At 40.6% G+C, this 20,233-nt stretch overlaps 1 protein-coding gene across 15 annotated transcripts in view; it reads left to right on the top strand.

Moving 5' to 3' along the window:
* The window catches only part of SULF1 (sulfatase 1), a 127,991-nt gene that overhangs the window by 59,975 nt on the left and 47,783 nt on the right, over window positions 1-20,233 (top strand). For 8 of the 15 annotated variants that reach the window (XM_017731242.1, XM_017731234.1, XM_017731238.1 and 5 more), the window contains 3 exons: window positions 1,072-1,131; window positions 1,448-1,682; window positions 7,067-7,306. In XM_017731242.1, coding sequence (XP_017586731.1) covers window positions 1,511-1,682; window positions 7,067-7,306 — 412 coding nt within the window. In that variant the 5' untranslated portion in view covers window positions 1,072-1,131; window positions 1,448-1,510. Of the gene's footprint in view, window positions 1-565; window positions 589-652; window positions 728-1,071; window positions 1,141-1,168; window positions 1,353-1,447; window positions 1,683-7,066; window positions 7,307-9,667; window positions 9,904-20,233 lie in introns of those variants that run through there. The other 7 variants (XM_017731241.1, XM_017731239.1, XM_017731243.1 and 4 more) reach the window with 6 other exon arrangements.

Below are 20,233 nucleotides of genomic sequence, written 5' to 3'. Positions count from 1 at the left end.
AATTATATAAGGCGCACCCCAGTTCCCATGCAGTCTTCCCCTTGGGCAGACTTCTTGATTGTTCTTGGGCTTGGGTGGTTTTGTGAGGTTTTTTTTAATTGACCGATATCACCGTGCCTTTATCCACAGTCCCAGAATAAAAACAGAAGAAACGTATGTGGCAGGTCAGTACCCTGGAGGGAACAGGCATGACTCCGTGGTTTCTTTCCCACCCCCTTCCTTTTTGCCCCCAGATATTCCCTCCCTTCCCTTGTGTTACAGACGGGTTTTGCAGAGCTTCAGTCAGTAATGCCAAAAATGTTAAAGTGTAAGTGGCTACCCCTTCCTCTCCAGACCAATCAGTCATTTTCAGTCACAGGTTTCAATCTGCTGCAGCAAAGCCAAGCCTCTGTGCTTGCAGCAGGTCTTACAAAAGCAAGGCTGTGTGACTGACAGGCACAGAGAGAGGGTTCTGCTAACGCACTGAGACAAGTCTGGAAGCGGAGTATCAAGGACGAGGCTGTGGCAGAGGTACTGTGCATTATGGATGAGGCGCTCAGCTCTGTCGTTGATTGATTGAGAGATGGTTGTGCTCTTTCACAATGCTGGGTAAGATCATATGGACTGTCATTTAATATGAGCTTTCTTGTCAGTGGGAAGAGGACTTTTCACACAGTGACCCCATGCAGATTGCAAATGACAGCCATGCTCTCTCCTCTGCTTTTTAAGGGTTTAGTCTCTCATGCAGGTGAGTTAACCTAAAACAGCGTTAGTGCTTGCCAGGTGTCATACGCTGGAATTAATGCTTATTCTCAGAATCTCACTGTAAATCTGACTATAAATATTGGAAAAGCAATGTGTCTGATGATGTGAGATACATGTCCTTTATCTCTAGAAGCCAAGGTGCCATCCAACCCCTGCGTAGGTATGGTATTAAATTCAGTAGGGGAGCCATGGGGAATGCAATTTTTTTCTACGCTTTTCTTTCAGGACAGAGAAAGAAGCTGTAACAAACAGTTCTGGAGACTTTGAAGCACAGCCATAGTACTGAGGTCTCTGATTGACAAGGCTTCTGCTTTCTCCTTCTCACAGGGCTCCTCCTACAGATGTTCTGAACGCGTCTGCATCCCGGCAATTTTTTACTGCGCCCAGGTACTGAATGTAAGGAACCAAGCTGCATAGAAAGAAGTGTGGGGTGTAGGAGAAGGAGCACTGTGAGGAGTATACCAGAAGTTATGTCTATACAAAATGCAAGCATGACTTCAAACAAAAATTATTTGAGAGAGCATAGCTGCAGAATGACCGAGTTTATTCTTAGAAAATGATAGAATAAAGCTCTCATTCAACAATATGGCTTATAATCATGTTAAATGGTATGTGTCAGGCTTGACTTCCCTAAGTGTCATCATTTCAGTGTATGACTGGAAGTTTATCTATTGCTTGAACAGAATCTCTTTCCTCCCTACAGGTCTTGAAAACTAGAGTTCAGGAACTTCTGGATCAGCCTTTTCATTGAAATACTGGAACTACTATGAAGCCTTCTTGGTTTGCAGTCATCTTGGCAGTGCTCAGTACTGAATTGCTAACAAGTCACTGTTCCACCATCAAGTCCCCGAGGTTCAGAGGACGTGTGCAGCAGGAGCGAAAAAATATCAGACCAAATATCATCCTTGTACTCACAGATGATCAAGATGTGGAGCTAGGTGAGAAATAATTGTTTGCTACTACATTTGGTCATGTGTCTTTCAGTAGTTTATGTCAAGCAGAAAGAACTTTAAATTCAGAGAAGGTGCTGGTCCTGGAACAGTACCAGAATGTGGGACAAGTTTGGAAAGTGAGTTAACAAATATTATTGAATAGCATTCATTGCACTTAATTATAGACTTTAGGAAATATATGCTTATCAAAATCCACCATGGGAGGCTTTAATCAACACAACAGAAAGATTTAATAATGCGTGCAAGGACATACAGATAAAAAACTTGTATCAAAAGCCTTTTCTCACTCTATGACTTTTTGTAGCATTTAAAAATTTGTGCCTTATGAGGCCAGCCTTTCCCTCAGTGCTGTATAGGTGTCTCTACATATTTGTCACAGGGATGTATGTCATCTGACATGTTTATGCACACAGAAAAACTGGTCTAGTTACAGGACTTAGTAACCTTAATATTTGCATGAATTACTGAAATGTTTAAAATCCATCTGCTTTAAAAACTATGCTATATGTATAAAAACATGGTAGTTTTGCTTTCATAAGTATACTAAATATCTGAGCACGTACCAGTCAGAAGTGATTTTCACATATTTTTCTTAGGGTGGAAAAAGTTAAAACACTTGGATGATGTTCCAGGAGGCCTTTGAATGTTTTCCATTAAGTAAGTTAGAAAGATATTAATGGTAGTTATGCATATAACTGATTTTTTGGTTCACTGCCCAAAACGAAAAATCAAGGAGAGAAAGAGGATCATTTTAGGTTACCCCCAAGCAAATATTTTGGGTTGTGAGATCAAAAAGGTGAAAAAATGGCAAATTAAGTTGAAATGAAATCTTGAATTCTTTGCTATTTTTTTTAATGAGAGACATATTTTTAATAGAAGTATATAGACAAAATGCCATATGACATTGAAAAATAAAAATGTTTCATTCCAGAAAACTTCATTCTGTTCTAAAATCACATACTTTCAGACAGAAGATTTGTAGACAAAATACGGTCTGTATCTGCAAGCAATTCTTTGGTTGCTTGCGTTTTTGTATTTACCATGATGCAATAATAATTTCATAGTCCTTCAGGGTTCTGAGAAAATAATTAATAAGCTATATTTCGTGACTGTGGGTTGGTGCTTTTATGCAGCAGAGCTCCAAACACAGTCCTTTAGATCGGAACGATTCTTATCTTTTTTATTTTTCATTCTTTCAAACCTCTGCTCTGTTTAGCCATGATGCATAATGAATAGCTGTTCCCAGCTCTGGTTTTGGTCTAAAATACAGCTCTTACAATAGGAGTGCATTTCTTCTTGATAGAGTCGTTCTGAAAAATTTTGTTAAAAGGGTCAAGTCAAGTCTTCCTTTTTGTGGTCTGAAAGAGCCTACTCTCTCCAGGGCACTGGGGAAGGTAGGTCAGCAGACACACATCTCTGAAAACAGTGTTACCAACTTGCTGCCTTCAGTCTTGCAAGAAGGTTTGCGAGTGGTGAAAAAGGAGGAAGGATGTGGCGAGTCACTTTGTTCATATTGTGGAGCTCTACTCTTTGAAAGCTGCTCTGAATGTTCACAGTGCACTCTGGCTCCTATTAGCAGGCAGCTGAGCAATAGCCTGGGTGTGTATGCATTCCCACTGCCTTGAATGAACACACAGGTTTCCCCTTTTCATAGATCATTTCACAGGAAACAGGATTCAGCCCCAAGATTTACTGTACTGCATTATTCACACTTCTGCTAATAAATCATTCTGCTTATTTGAAAAATAAAGCCAAACTGTTTTCCATGTGTGAATTTTCCTCTTGCTCTTCATTGATTCCTGAGGAAAGTCTTAAATTTCTCAAAGGTCAGTGGGAAGTAACACTTTCTGCCACAAACAGGATAAAACCTAGGGATTGGTATCCAAAAATCACAAGACTGAAAGTCGCTCAATATGGATTATTTGCTATTGTATTCCCAGCACGAACATTTCTAAAAGCTATTCTAAATGAATGCTTTAACATAAAAGCACATAAGGTACATTATAGACTTCAATCAGGAAGGATTTGTCTCCAGAGCATGTATAAGCATTGAACCAAAATATTCATCTGCCTGAGTGCAAATGATATACAGAGGAGTTATCCAAAGTAAAATTTGCAAGGGACAGGGAGTTTGCATTTAGTTAGTGCTCAGACCATAGGAGTATGCACATCTTCCTATTGATCTGCACCATCCCCCTGACTTTTGCATTCTGAGTGCAGAGAAATTCAGCGGAGTTGCTGTCTCATTCACCTTATTAGATAAAACTAACAAATTGCTCCACAACTCCAGTCACTTCCTGTCTGTGCAAGGAGGAAGGATATTATAGATCAGCTGGTGGATTGCAAATTAAGCTGTGTGAAGCAGCCTGGCCCACAGTTCTTGAAGAAACTCAGCAAATACTTGATCTCAAAAGCTGGGAAATTACTTCTTGAATTGTGCCACTGTGCACTTTCTTTCCCCTACCAAGATCCTGAGGGTAGAGGACTCACTGCCCAACAGAGGCCAGTGTCATCTTGCTCAAGGCAAAGTACCAGCTCCCAGAACCTGGAACTTCTCCCCTCCTGGAGACAGCATGCTGTGGCTCTTCAGGGCTCCCACTGGGGTCAGGCCTGTATTCTCTTCAGTCCATTATTTTGCTTGCTTTTTGGTCTCTTCCGCTGTCCTCCCGATTCTCTATTATTTGCATGCATCAGTACCTCAAAATATGACACCCCAATCACTCTTATTGTCCTCACGGTAGAAAATATCTTGCATAATGTCAGAAAGGAGTAAAAACTAATGAATATGTTGGTAGTTCCAGTGTTTCTGACCCTTTTTTACAGCCTAATGCACCACCCAGTGAGATCTATGTAAACCATCCACTGAAGAGAACACTGGGTGAAGAGATCACAGCATCATCTAGACACATCATATCAGGCATAATTTGCATGGTGTGCTTTCCATCTTCACTAAAACTAAAGCACTAAAAAACATAAGCTGAAAAAAGGGGATATGTGCTGAGAACTGAAAAAGTCCATTACCTTCCTGGCGACTTGCATACAACCCATATAAAGACAAAGTGGCTCCCAGCTATGCCTTTATAGAGATGCCCACCTGTGATGAAAATCCATAGCAACTTTAAGACTTGATATGAAACCTTGGTTGCCAAACATATTTCTTGAGGTATGATAATAGACTGAGAAGTGACACTGAATGTCTTGTCTGACAAAACTTACTAACTTCTGTGTCCAAAGTGGCCATTCCCTGTTATCTGGTTGCCCTCAGGTGCTCCCCAATCAGTCATGTAGAGCACGAGTGTCCTGCTGACAGACAGCACCTGAGTACATGTGCCCTGAAGATTGCAGGCCAGATGGTAAAAAATACAAGCTGTGAGGAGAACTACAGACAGCAAAGGATTATAACTTATATCAGCAAGTTTTATCTCCTGCTTGTGTTTTGTTTTCCAAATGAGGAAGTCTCACCTGCTTTGAAGTGCCTATTCCAGAATTTCCAGAGGGGCTTAATCTATTATCAGTGTCAGTAAGTGCATACCTAGAGGGAAAACTTAGTCATAAACAGCAGGTTTGCAAGAGCAGAGGGCTGACCAGCTGGAGGAATGAGGAAGCACTCTAACAGCTACTCATTTATAATACTTGGAGGCAGGAAGGTGCAGATCAGCTCTGCTGCAGTTACTGTGCATTAGGCTACCTGAATAGCCCACTTTCTATCTGAGCACCTCAGCACACGTTACAGCTGAGTTCTCAGGAATAAACTGTGACTTTTCAAAAATAGAAGAGCTCTGGTGAAAACAAAACAAAACCTGAAAAGTCAGCCTGGGGTCCAACATAAAGGCATGTAGAAGGAGGATGATCTCTGATTTGTCTTTTACTTAACAATTGAGTGAAATGCTCCTACTCATGCAAATGGAGACCTTTTGTGTTCAGGTACCTCTCAGTTACTCTTCTACTTTTCTATATCCCTAAGCACAAGGGGTTCAGGAAAGCACAACAGCAGGTGTTCATTTAGAAAATAAGGACTATAAAGACAAAGAGTCTAAAGTGATGATGATTTTCATACACAGTATTAAATGTATCTTTAAAGACAGAGACCCTGACATTTTAAATGAAATGCTGAAGGCCCTACGGCCTCTTCCCTTTTTTTAACAATTTTTTTTTACCCAAAAGACTTCATATTCAACACTTACTCCATAGCCCAAAACCAAGACAGAGCATGCTTAACTTTAGCTAGTAAGATAATTTGTGAGATTTTATGGCTATAACCTAAAGTTGAGTCTCCTTGGGAGTTCTGTGGTTTTACGGGCAGGTTTGCAATTGCTTTAGAACTTTTTAAAATTTGATTTTCAAGCAACATAAACAAAACCATCAAGAAAAATTCTTGTTGTATCAGTGGAATCAACAGATTTAAATGTAAAATAAGGACAGTCAACTATGCAAAAACCAAAGGAAAAAGAAAAGAAAAAATTCCAGAAACCTCTTTTTAACACCAAAATTGTGCAAGTACTGCAATTCACAAACTTGTTTCCTGGGCTCATACTGACATATCCACAGTTCACCCTCACCCTTCAATCTCTGCTCTGTTGGATAACATAAAGAACAAACTTTGACAGCTGTCAGCAAATACTGACAGACTCTATCCAGGGCTGCTCAGCCTTTCTGCAATCAGAAATCTGCAAGCCCTGCCTCTCTCACCTTGCAGTTCATGAAGATGATTTGAAGGATGCAAAAAATGTCTTTGTTCTTTAAACATCATCAATGCAATTTCTTGAAAAAGGTGCTGCATTTTACCTTTTTTTTCCATACTTTTTTAGCCCCGAAAACTGATTTTGAGCACAGTGCTTTAGCTTCAGAACCAGACATGCTGATCTTGTGTCCACAGAAACTTTCCTTTAGAAGAATTGCTACTGAATTCTCTCATTCCTTTCTCCCCCTCCTTTACTCCCTTCCTCTCTCTATTTTTCTCTTTCTTCTGTCATCTGATAAAACAGAAAGAGTATTAGCATTTTCATTGGTAATCTCAGCATGCTACATATTTTAGTGGCATATTGACTAATAATTCAGTCTGTGTAACATACTGCTTTTCTACAGCTGCATTTGAAGAACTATTGATCTGTGAATTTGATACAGCTTGGACCCTATTTCTAGATTAGCCCATATTTTAACTTTATTTTGAAGTCTGAGAACAAAAAAGAATTCAGTCTTTCTGGAATCCTGAAAAATATTTTTATTGGTATAATAAAAATGTGATCTTTTGCCTAAAATTATGAAAGCTGCAGAGTGAAGCACACTGATGTTCAGACACAGCATAATAACAGCCAATATATTCAAACTATTTTTTGCAGCACAGTGATGATCAGTACCTCTTATTACAGGGTCCATGCAAGTGATGAATAAAACCAGGAGGATTATGGAGAATGGAGGGGCCTCTTTCATCAATGCCTTTGTAACCACCCCGATGTGCTGCCCATCGCGGTCCTCGATGCTGACTGGGAAGTATGTGCACAACCACAACATTTACACCAACAACGAAAACTGCTCTTCTCCCTCATGGCAGGCTACTCATGAGCCTCGTACCTTCGCTGTGTATCTCAATAACACTGGGTACAGAACAGGTAAGAGAAAAAGCAACACCAGTTCTTCGTTTAAAGTGAAGATGACATATTCAGCAATCGGTCTTAAATCACTGCCTAAAATGAAACTATTCTTGGTTGTGATAGAGTTTATTTCCTTCCTAGTAGATGCTATAGTGTTGTGGTTTGGATTTAGCATGAGAATAATCTTGATAACACACTGAATTTTTAAGTTGTTGCTAAACAGTACATATATTAAGTCAAGAATTTTTAGTGTCTCATGCCCTGACAGCAAAAAGGCTGGAGAGGCACAAGGATTTGGGAGGGGTCACAGCTGATCCAAACCAGCCAATGGGATATTCCATCCCATACAGCATCATGCTCAGGACATAAACTGAGGGAAAGCTGGCCGGGGGGTGCTGCTTGGAAACTGGTTGGATATTGGTAAATGAGTGGTGAACAATTCTATTGAGCATTACTTGGGAGTTTGGGAGTTTTTTGTGGGGTTTATTTCTCTCTCTTTTTGTTGTCTCCCATTACTATTATTATTATTATTATTATTATTATTATTATAGTTTATTTAAATTGCTAAGCTGTTCTTATCTCAGTCCATGGATTTTACCTTCTTTCCTATTCTCCTCCCCATTCCACTGTGGCAGGAGGTGGGGAGTGAGAGAGCAACTGAGTGGTACTTAGTTGCTGGCTGGGGTTAAACCACAACAGGAGCAACTGTTGTCCCAAACTGGCTGTGCAGGGCAGAGGTTGAATGTCACAGAGAGGGAGGGTAGTACTGCCTGCTGCTCCACATCTGCAGTAACAGCCAGGTAAAGAAACTCACTGGTAGTGAAGCAGCATATTTTCACATTTGGATGTCCCAGGTGGGAAATAAGCTGTTGGGCAGTTGCACCTACTGTGAAAGAGGTGCATTTTAGTGGCATTGTGGGTCTGAACTGGCAGTTCCAGACGTGATTATGGTCAGTATTACGGCCTGCTTGTGGACAGCTGCTAGCAGTTATGGAAGAAGATGTCAGGGCCAGGCTGGGAACTGGTGCCAAAGACCTCACAGGAGTGGAGGGACTGTCGTGGGAGCAAAACAAGGTGAATGGTATAATTTAAACTTTGCCATGGGGTGATATTTCATTTGCATTTTCTGAAAAGGAATAGAAACATGCCTTTAAGAAGGATTGTTCTTCTGTGCACCAATAAGATTTGATCATTTTCTTGTAAATTCCTGGTGGTTTTCCGTAGTCAGGAGATCCTTTTCCTGTCTACAAAGAACTCTTCTTATTCCTCTCGTCTGTGCTTCAGCTTGATGTAAAACCCAATTCATTAGGTTTGCAATTGCTTTAGAACTTTTTAAAATTTGATTTTCAAGCAACATAAACAAAACCATCAAGAAAAATTCTTGTTGTATCAGTGGAATCAACAGATTTAAATGTAAAATAAGGACAGTCAACTATGCAAAAACCAAAGGAAAAAGAAAAGAAAAAATTCCAGAAACCTCTTTTTAACACCAAAATTGTGCAAGTACTGCAATTCACAAACTTGTTTCCTGGGCTCATACTGACATATCCACAGTTCACCCTCACCCTTCAATCTCTGCTCTGTTGGATAACATAAAGAACAAACTTTGACAGCTGTCAGCAAATACTGACAGACTCTATCCAGGGCTGCTCAGCCTTTCTGCAATCAGAAATCTGCAAGCCCTGCCTCTCTCACCTTGCAGTTCATGAAGATGATTTGAAGGATGCAAAAAATGTCTTTGTTCTTTAAACATCATCAATGCAATTTCTTGAAAAAGGTGCTGCATTTTACCTTTTTTTTCCATACTTTTTTAGCCCCGAAAACTGATTTTGAGCACAGTGCTTTAGCTTCAGAACCAGACATGCTGATCTTGTGTCCACAGAAACTTTCCTTTAGAAGAATTGCTACTGAATTCTCTCATTCCTTTCTCCCCCTCCTTTACTCCCTTCCTCTCTCTATTTTTCTCTTTCTTCTGTCATCTGATAAAACAGAAAGAGTATTAGCATTTTCATTGGTAATCTCAGCATGCTACATATTTTAGTGGCATATTGACTAATAATTCAGTCTGTGTAACATACTGCTTTTCTACAGCTGCATTTGAAGAACTATTGATCTGTGAATTTGATACAGCTTGGACCCTATTTCTAGATTAGCCCATATTTTAACTTTATTTTGAAGTCTGAGAACAAAAAAGAATTCAGTCTTTCTGGAATCCTGAAAAATATTTTTATTGGTATAATAAAAATGTGATCTTTTGCCTAAAATTATGAAAGCTGCAGAGTGAAGCACACTGATGTTCAGACACAGCATAATAACAGCCAATATATTCAAACTATTTTTTGCAGCACAGTGATGATCAGTACCTCTTATTACAGGGTCCATGCAAGTGATGAATAAAACCAGGAGGATTATGGAGAATGGAGGGGCCTCTTTCATCAATGCCTTTGTAACCACCCCGATGTGCTGCCCATCGCGGTCCTCGATGCTGACTGGGAAGTATGTGCACAACCACAACATTTACACCAACAACGAAAACTGCTCTTCTCCCTCATGGCAGGCTACTCATGAGCCTCGTACCTTCGCTGTGTATCTCAATAACACTGGGTACAGAACAGGTAAGAGAAAAAGCAACACCAGTTCTTCGTTTAAAGTGAAGATGACATATTCAGCAATCGGTCTTAAATCACTGCCTAAAATGAAACTATTCTTGGTCGTGATAGAGTTTATTTCCTTCCTAGTAGATGCTATAGTGTTGTGGTTTGGATTTAGCATGAGAATAATCTTGATAACACACTGAATTTTTAAGTTGTTGCTAAACAGTACATATATTAAGTCAAGAATTTTTAGTGTCTCATGCCCTGACAGCAAAAAGGCTGGAGAGGCACAAGGATTTGGGAGGGGTCACAGCTGATCCAAACCAGCCAATGGGATATTCCATCCCATACAGCATCATGCTCAGGACATAAACTCCCACCCCAGCCAATGGGATATTCCATCCCATACAGCATCATGCTCAGGACATAAACTGAGGGAAAGCTGGCCGGGGGGTGCTGCTTGGAAACTGGTTGGATATTGGTAAATGAGTGGTGAACAATTCTATTGAGCATTACTTGGGAGTTTGGGAGTTTTTTGTGGGGTTTATTTCTCTCTCTTTTTGTTGTCTCCCATTACTATTATTATTATTATTATTATTATTATTATTATTATTATAGTTCATTTAAATTGCTAAGCTGTTCTTATCTCAGTCCATGGATTTTACCTTCTTTCCTATTCTCCTCCCCATTCCACTGTGGCAGGAGGTGGGGAGTGAGAGAGCAACTGAGTGGTACTTAGTTGCTGGCTGGGGTTAAACCACAACAGGAGCAACTGTTGTCCCAAACTGGCTGTGCAGGGCAGAGGTTGAATGTCACAGAGAGGGAGGGTAGTACTGCCTGCTGCTCCACATCTGCAGTAACAGCCAGGTAAAGAAACTCACTGGTAGTGAAGCAGCATATTTTCACATTTGGATGTCCCAGGTGGGAAATAAGCTGTTGGGCAGTTGTACCTACTGTGAAAGAGGTGCATTTTAGTGGCATTGTGGGTCTGAACTGGCAGTTCCAGACGTGATTATGGTCAGTATTACGGCCTGCTTGTGGACAGCTGCTAGCAGTTATGGAAGAAGATGTCAGGGCCAGGCTGGGAACTGGTGCCAAAGACCTCACAGGAGTGGAGGGACTGTCGTGGGAGCAAAACAAGGTGAATGGTATAATTTAAACTTTGCCATGGGGTGATATTTCATTTGCATTTTCTGAAAAGGAATAGAAACATGCCTTTAAGAAGGATTGTTCTTCTGTGCACCAATAAGATTTGATCATTTTCTTGTAAATTCCTGGTGGTTTTCCGTAGTCAGGAGATCCTTTTCCTGTCTACAAAGAACTCTTCTTATTCCTCTCGTCTGTGCTTCAGCTTGATGTAAAACCCAATTCATTTCTGTATCACCTATCCCCTAAGATTGAATCTGTAGACATGTTAGGCTCCAGCCTGACTTCCCCTTCGCAAGGTACCGGAGTTGTGCGAGGTCGTCAGAGTGCAATTTGTCCAGAAGTGTCGTTCAGCTACAAAGACTCCCCTTCACAGAGCAACGAGGCACAGATCTCCTGCCAGCTGCCTTCCTTACAATGTAACTGGCAGCAAAGAAACTTGTCTCTATCGGCAGTTTAGGCACAAGAAGGGATTGCTTTCAAAGCATGGAGCTGGCAAATGTCTCCATGCTGTCTGCTAGTCCTAAATCTCTTAAAGCTGCTACCTCCAATGCCTCAAGTTTATCTGCCTCTTTCTTCACCACACTGGCAGTTCACTCTTTTTTCTTCTGTCTCTCTGCGTCTCTAGTTCTGGAGAGCTTCTGCTTCCTGTATTAAAAACAAAACTAGACAAATCTTTAACTTTTTTGGACCTGGTGTGGGCTCTGACATGAGCTGAATAGTACTTCAGTCTCTATTAAGTTGGTCTCAGTGAAGTTGCCATCTGAGTACAGCACTGCTAAGCCTGAGTAGGGGTCAGCATCAAGGTTTTGGAGGAGAAAAGGAAGGGAGAATTGACCATCACTGTTAGAAAAGGTGCTGAATTTGACCTAAAATGAGGTTTATCTCATGACTTACATGTCAGAAATCCTTTCTGCTTGATATATGGGTGCTTCATGTGGGACCTGGCTTTAGTGTTCTTAAAAAATTAGTATCTTATTGGTTTGTCATCTATGCTTTGCACAACTAAATGCTTCACACAGAAACTGGACAGATTTGTCACTAGCCCTCTCTGCCCTTCTGGGGGTAAACACTACTTTGAGCATATCTGCTCCACTGCCTTGTTATTAGGAAGGCATGTGGAGATGCTTACTAAATGCAGACTTGACTCTATTACATGGAAAGGAAAAAGGGGTCAAAAGGAAAGGAACAGGAAAAAAGTGCTTTTTCAAAGGCAGGCAGAGAGAACATCAGTCCTAAAACTGTCAGGATAGGTGAGTTTTTACAAAGGGCAGAAAAGAGTAAAAGAAAATGGAAACAAATGAAAATACCTGCATGAATCTCCAATTCTGACTGAGGTACATTGTTCAATCCTGCAATACTATGGCTACAAAGATTGATCTTTTTACTCCTTGTAAGATGATCCTACCTTCTAATTTAGCCACAATTATTTTTTGAGGTGGTAGCTTAATTAACAGCAGATCTTATAATACATTTTTCAAGGATAGTGTTGCCTTATTAAAAAGTCACCCAAAGTCTGCTTGCCAAGCAATAATCTACACTTCACAGCTAGAAAGTTTAGTAAAATTATAGTGACTCAAAAATACCTGGGAGTCAAAAATAATTGGGAGCAAAAATGAGGGAACTGGGGATAGAGAGGTTGCAGATGTTATGGATACTTACCCTGTGAATTTCTACATGTTTCGACAGTAAATCAGTAGCCTCCTCATTGGGAAACTGAAACACAGAAAGAGAAGTGAATGACTCAGGCCAGTCACAGTTTGGTGACAGTCCTGATAAGGCCCTTGACCAGAGAGCTCCCATCTGGATGAGACAATGTACAATATCTCCAACCTGGTACTCTGAAATTATGAGAATTTAACTCTCCCTTTTTGCATAGGATCAAATTATTATATGTCAGTGGAAATAAAGGGGTGGGAGAGTGTTTATATGATGTCCTCACTTCTGTTCACTCCAAATCGTTTTCAATATCTATGAAGCATCCATTGTCTAAACCTGCAGCAGCCTTAACTAAACCCTCTGTATTGTAATTGATCACATGTGGGCAGACTGTTATGAGGGGAGTTCTGCTGAAGCCACGAGGACTCCACACAAGCACAGCAGGCCCTTTAAAGAGAGGTCTGAAACGTGCTCTAATAAACTGTGGTTATAATTAGAGCCCACTGGGAAAACCTGGCAAGGGACTGAATGGGTTCTTCTTTCTTTTTTCTGTTTTATTCTTCTACTCTGATATGACCTAAGGGTGATGTTGCATTTCATGGAAACATCCCTTTTTGAAGATTGTATGTCAGTGCTAAATCATAGGCAGAGACTGTGCTGGACTCTAGCAGGGCAGGCAACATTCAGAAACCATACTGAGCAGTAGCAGGGCAGAAAATATTCAGAAATAACACTGCCAAACCAAAATCACTTTTCCTTCTAATTATAATTTTCCAAAGCTATTAAGGATGTTTCAATGTTTACAGTTTCCCTTATTCACAAGCTGTATGTTAATGCAGCAATGAACCAACTGCAAAGCTTCTTGATTGTTCACAAAATTGGTAATATTAAATAAAAATTTATAGGACATAGCAGGGAAGGTACACAGTAAATAGGTAGAAAGAGAAAACAAAGCAGCTATGGAGAGTTTCAGAGATGATATTTGTTTTAATTATATAGCATCCAGGCATTCATACTAGAGAGGAAAAAGGGTCTCTTACTTCCAAATTTTGTGGAAATTGTGAGAAAAGCTTGAGAAGTTTTCTTTGATCTCATAGTTTTTAACATCACCAGATATTCCTTCAGCTATTTAGACTTAGAAGTTTAATTCATAAATTTATTAACTTCAGGAGTTAGAGATTTTGTTTGGTGCTTTCCAAAGTATTGGCAGATCATTTGCTGTTCTTTCAGTCTCATAATTTCTTTACCTTCTACTGCTCTGTCCCAGTCCTACAGCACATAGTCTTGCCTCTCAGATGTGCCCTTTGCCGTTGCTGGTTGCCTTTGCCATTCACCTACACAAAGACAAAAGAAAACCCCAGAAGTGCAACCTTGGCATCCTTAATAGGAAAGGGAAATTGTGCTGCATCTTAATAATTGAGCAGCATCCAAGCATAATCTTGGTATTTTAGAAGAGAAAGCCATCACATGAGAGCAGCCAACATCCAGAAGATATAGAAAAGATAAACATTTTCTTTTTAAATAATGGATCATACTTTGCCTTCTGCAGGGTTTTACGTTTTTGCCAGCTGAAGTTTCATCCCTTTGCAAATATGAAAACAAGTACAAGCTTAAAATTCTTGCCCTGACTTAACACACCTACATATTCTAAACCCTCTCTGCTTAATGTTACTTTGTAGAACTGCTACTCTCTAATCCTCACTCCTCTTAGCCTCACACAGCCAGTGTAACTGTGCAGGTGAGAGTGTGAGAGCTGGACTCTTCCTTGGCTCAGCAGCTGCTCACAGCCTCACAGCACAATGCCAAACACAGGACCAGTCTCTCCCTTCATGGAATCCCACCCGAAAGAGCAGGGATCACCAGATTAGGCAATTGTTTGCTTGCACTTTTTAGAACTGTCTTTGGGAAGATGATTTCCCAGTATTTTATTTCTTGCTCAGATGTATCAACTGACTAGAATAACATTCAAGATTCATGCATGCGAGTGTTCTGATGTCATTTGTGGGACAAAAATGGTAACATAGCAAAGTTAATCAGCTCAAATGTTAATTCCTAAATGGCTTCATTTGTGAAACTCCAGGCTCAAGAAGTGACACCAAGATGCCCCTATCTGGTGTGTTTTGACATTAGTCACAGACTTCTGTGCAGTGATGAACAGAAATGGTCACTTGGTTGACAACTGGGTAATGTGTTCAACAGCACACGTCAGTGTGTCCATTGACATCTGTCACTTATGGGTACATTTCTTAGTGTAGTGAACAAAGAACTCATAAAACACTGAGATGACAGGAAGCTGAAAGCTAAGGAGTATTTAAACTGTGCACCATTCCCCTCTGACACACAGGGACATGTTAATCTTTCATAAAGCGAGCAAAAGCTATGTCTCCTGAAGGTGTGGGCAGACAATCAGTTTCCTCTAGAGGCAAAGCCAGTGTGTTTCCTGTTCACAGCGTTGCAGTACAAATCACTGCCAGCACATGCTATTTTTAATCTGCATCATTTCAGTGACCTAATTTGTATCCTGTCTCATGCACCCTTTCAAAGCAGAGAGAGTGGCACAATATGATACAGGGCTGGGAATGAGTGAGCAGAGAATGAGTCCTGGTTTTCAGATTATTTCTAAAGTGAAAATAGAGAGAGAGAACTCTGAGTTTTCAGATTCTTTCTTAATTGGTGTGAAATATTCTGGGAAGCATCAAACATAATTTAATCTGTAAATATTTTAAATAATTTTTAAAAGTCTCACTTTTCAGAATAATTTGAACTTTCTGACAATGAAAAAAATGTATAAATGAAAGTGAAATATGCTGAATGTATGCACATAGTCCACAAAAAGTAAAATGTAGAAGAGGAAAAAGGCCAAAAGGATAACATGCAGGATTTTCTAGTTCTATGGCATCATGTGAAGTGAAACATTTTGGTTTCTGTCCAGGACCTCATCAAAAACTACAGCATATCTGCCTACTTATGCTTAAAGCAGAATTCTATGCTATTAAATATCACACAGAAAACCATACACTAAAAGACTTTTAGCAAGTTTATGTATTCAAGTGCTTCATTTAGGAAAATCTGGGTAGAACATTGTCTATGCAACCGTTTCATCTCTTGTTCACATGGCTAAATTATAGTCTATAACTATATAACAACATACCACTTTATGGAGGGTGAAATTTCCTCAGTTTGAAAAGATAGACCAGTTCTATCCAAAGACAGTGCTGGCTTCCAGATCAGCAAGGCTGGGGGGGTCTCATATCCCATCGGCACACTCCACTGCTCGCTGAGAAACCAAGCAAAGTGGGGTTTTATCACATGCATGGGGCTGGGCACACTGCTATAGGTTTTCAGATGTCTTATGAAAGGCAAGTACCAGTGAGATTCAGGAGTCCTTTCAGACATTGTTGGGTCCTCCACTCTGACCAAAAGCACTTCTGACTCCCTTACTCCTACCCCATTAGGCAGTGCACTGTCCACTCCTCAGTTTTCTCATCCCAGTTTTCTGGCCCTGCAAGACCTCACTTTGGCCTGTGCTCTAAGCCTTGTTCCCCTGCTTGTCTGTCCTCAAGTCATTCCCTTTCTCCCTCTCGCCCTCCCTCCTCTCTCAGGTCCAGTCAGTTCTTGACAGACATGTCCTGTTCCCACTGCTTACCATTAACGATCTCTTTTTCCAGCCTGATCAGCAGATCTGCTTCTCCCACCCCCCTTGTCAATCAGCTTCTTTCTCCTTTCTGCACTCATTGTCCCGTTTCTTGGTTGACATTGCCAGTCCTGGGCCCCCAAGCCCCCACTGCTTCTTCCCCCCGCCCTTAGCTTCTTTGCTGGATTTCCTGCTGTTCCCCAGACTGCTTGTCCTTATCGGGTCACCTCCTGCCCTCTGCATTTCAATCAACTTTCTCCCACCTACTGACACCACTCACAGGTGGACAGGGAATAAATGTCCTGAGGTGTCCAGATCTCTAGCACATGAAAATTGCACGGTTTTTTCAAAGGATTCTAATAGATGCCTCCTTGACAGGAAGTCCATCATGCCTTTGACAGAGTTCCTGCTCTCAGTGCAGAGCATGGAAGTGCTATCAAATGAAATCTCACATAATTTTTTTCAGATGTTAAGCATAATTCCTTTTCCATTACTGTGGTTCTCAAAGATGGCTACTGTTTGGGCTAAAAAGTTTCAAAAATTCAGCCTGAGGCAGACATCCAGTGTGGAAAATTTAAATCCAAGTATAAGAGAGTTATAAGCAGCTGAAAACAGGATCTTATAATGAGAAGTGTCAGACAACATCAATATTGGAAAGTGCTACCAGCTTGGCCCATAATACAGGCTTTGTTAAAGACATCACCCAGGCTAACAATTGCTATATCAAGTTATAGGCTAATGCCTTTTGCAACTGCTGAGTTATAAAATCTTTAATGATCTTTTTGGTTGCAATGGTAAACCTGGCAGCGACTGGGAAAGACCCACAAAGCTGGAGAAAATGTAGAAAACCTGAGGTTTTCTACTGTGTTTAAGTTACAAGACTGGGAGCTGTGAAATCTGAATTATATTCTTGGCAATGTCACAGGCTTCCTGCGTGACTTAGGTCTAGCTCAAGGTTAACCTCCTGGTGCCTCAGTTTCCTCATCATATTTTTTGGGACAATGCTTATTTCATTTCCTAGGCGTGCTGGCATACTGAGCTGGCTTTCTACACTGCAATGCCGTGATACACTAATCCTCTGCAATTTTTCAACAGAAGGGAAAAATCAAACTTCTCGGGTTTGAATCTATGGCTTGCGTAATGGGAAGAAAGCAAGGAGGAATTGACTGGAATGATTCAGAAGCTCAAGTTATGTTGGGTTCTGTCCACAGAAGCATAGAATCACTGTGTTTGAGTCCTGAAATGTCATATAAACAGTGCTTTGCAACTCCTGTAAATGGTTTCCTGACTTTGTTAAAGGAAGTGGGCTGTCTACTTAAAGCTCTTGTCTGGGTCATGGTGACTAAACCTTTCTGCAGCTTGACTTTTTAAAAGTTTGCGTTTGTTTTAACTCGGAAATGTTCCCATAAGCCTCAACAAATAATAAGGGTGTAGAACATAACATACGTCCTTTGATCTGTGGAAGTGCAGAGATGTCTCACTGGTAGATGTAGCCCAGTTCACCTGTACACTAATCCACTAATGCTGACAGGAGTTAGAGGACTAACTCTATTGTGTAATACTGTAAACATGTCATAATTGCTTGTAAAACATGCAGGGAAAAGAAGTCTTGGGAATTATGAGAATTTGAATCACACTCAGCTGTTAAGTATTAGAGATCCCCTGGATCAAATGATATTTGTCTTGCACCCATTGCAACCCCCTGGACCTCTCAGTCCAGTACAGAAATCATTAGCTCATTGTAAATGGGAAAACAAAACCCTGTCTTAAGGCATCTGTTCATGTCAGGTACCAGGCATGTATATTCTGCAGCCTCTCCAGAGACACATAGATGTCTGTATAACTGTTCACCATGCCACGTGTTGTTGTTTGCATAAACATAATTGAACATGCTAATACAGAATACCATTATTCTGATATACTAAACTATACTTCATGTGATTAAAAAATAACAATGTGTCCTGGGAACAGTTAGCAAAACTGCCAGAATGCAGATAAAAATTGTCTTATTAAAATGCAAAAGTAAGCATTTATCTTTCCTGTTATCCCTATGGGGGCCATTACACATAATAATGAAAAGATGTCCCTTGAAATGGCCTTATTTTAATGAGGCTTTTACCCCTTGAGTCATAATCTCCATTTTACTAATTACAAGCAGAAATGGCTTCCTAAACCCTCCAACTGCTGAGTACAAGCGGCTTCTAAAGATGAGGCTTCCCAGTCGGTTCTCAGACTTGGGCAATTCAGAAAGTGCTGGGCGACAGCTAAGTTAAAGACGGGGGTTGACTCTACAAGCCAAGCATGTGAAGACCCAGCAAAGACATCTGCACATCACAGTGTCAGTTCCTGGGCAATTCTGTGACATATTCCATAGTGCTTTTTTGTTAACAGTCCTCTGGTTAAACAAAAAACAAATGGGACACCCATTGTGATTACTTGCTGGTTGTTATTTGGTCCCATGGACACTCCTGTGCTTTCCTTTTACTCTGGCACTTGTCTTCACTCAAGAGCCTGAAGAGCCAGACATTAACTGCTGGTGCTGGGCCCCAGTTCTGACTCACTTGCCCTATCCTATTCTCAGCAGTACTCAAAAAACCACACGGTGCAGGGACTTGAACGCTTGTATTTCAGTAAAAGCCTGGCTTTTCCCTTCATCCGTCTATTTACTCATATCCTCTTGGGCTTTTGACCAACAAACCATTTTTGGTTAAAGTATTTTGGCAAATATGATCCATTATCACAGCCACTGTTTCTTCTACTAGTATTCAGGGCTTTGCTACACGTTTGACATGGGAACTGCCTTACACAGCAACAAGGGTAAGCATCTATTTCTGCAAGCTGTCACTCAGGGAGCTGCTTAAAACTTAACAGCACTGAGATTATTTTTATGATAAAATACTAAATCATTGCCAATGCAAAGGTGAATGGTTCAGGCTGTCAGTCTGAAGTCTCATAACGTGCACTGAAATAGGGGGTTCAGGGGGCCAAAAGGTATCTAACAATGCATTATTAAAGTTAGAAAACTAAGTAATCTAAAGGAAGGAAATTCCAAGATGATTTGGCCCTCCCCAGCTCCAAGCCATCCTTTCTTTTCCAAATTCAGTTATCTATTCTCGTATTGATGCCCCAGGTCATTTCATCTCTTCATTTTATGCTGGTGGTTTTCTCTCAGGTAATGAATATCAAAAGAGAGAGTAGAGAAGGAGTGAGAGAAGCTGATGGCTTTTTGTTTTAATGTCAAAAATTCTGCGAAAATTCCCTGGTCTGTAAAGGAACACTCCATTGTGACGTTAAAGTGAGAAGCTGGAGTAATCATCTGTGTGCTACAGTTTTTCTGAGCTTGGTCATTTTGAGGCATAGCTACCTCTGTTATTTACAAAGGCCCTACATCAAAACCTACAGACACTAGAACTTCTTAGAGAAAAATTTGTCTATTATTTTTAAATGGGTGAACCCATTTCTTTTCCATAGTCTTTTTCTTGGAAATTACTGAACTGTTTGGCTAAAAGGTTCCATAGAGCAAAATACAGCCTGAGTCAGATGGCATGGAAACTATCACCACTAATGATTGAAGTTTGGCAAGACTGTAAATAGCAGAGTCTCTGAGTGAGTCAATCTTAATAATAGATGGGGCAGTCAAACCATCCTATATGATAAATTGTTATAACTTCCATTTCAGTTTGAAAGCCGCTGATGTTTGTGAGAGGCAGGTTGTCAGTAGAGCCCTTTAGTGATCAGCACAGCATGCAGAGGTTCCCCAAAATCAGGCAGCTGCTGTTAGACCTGGGATGACACTCAGAGGGGCTGACCTCATATTTCCCCTGTAACCACAGACCATCCTTGGTTTTGCTTGGCTCAACAATGCTTCTTCTCTCTCAGTTACATCACTCTCCCATAGTTTTCTTCACTGTT

The sequence above is a fragment of the Corvus brachyrhynchos genome, unplaced genomic scaffold (genome assembly GCF_000691975.1).
Source record: "Corvus brachyrhynchos isolate BGI_N302 unplaced genomic scaffold, ASM69197v1 scaffold633, whole genome shotgun sequence".
Classification (NCBI taxonomy): domain Eukaryota; kingdom Metazoa; phylum Chordata; class Aves; order Passeriformes; family Corvidae; genus Corvus; species Corvus brachyrhynchos.
The sequence above is the reverse complement of the archived record's forward strand: the minus strand, read 5'-3'. Positions and strand labels throughout refer to the sequence as shown.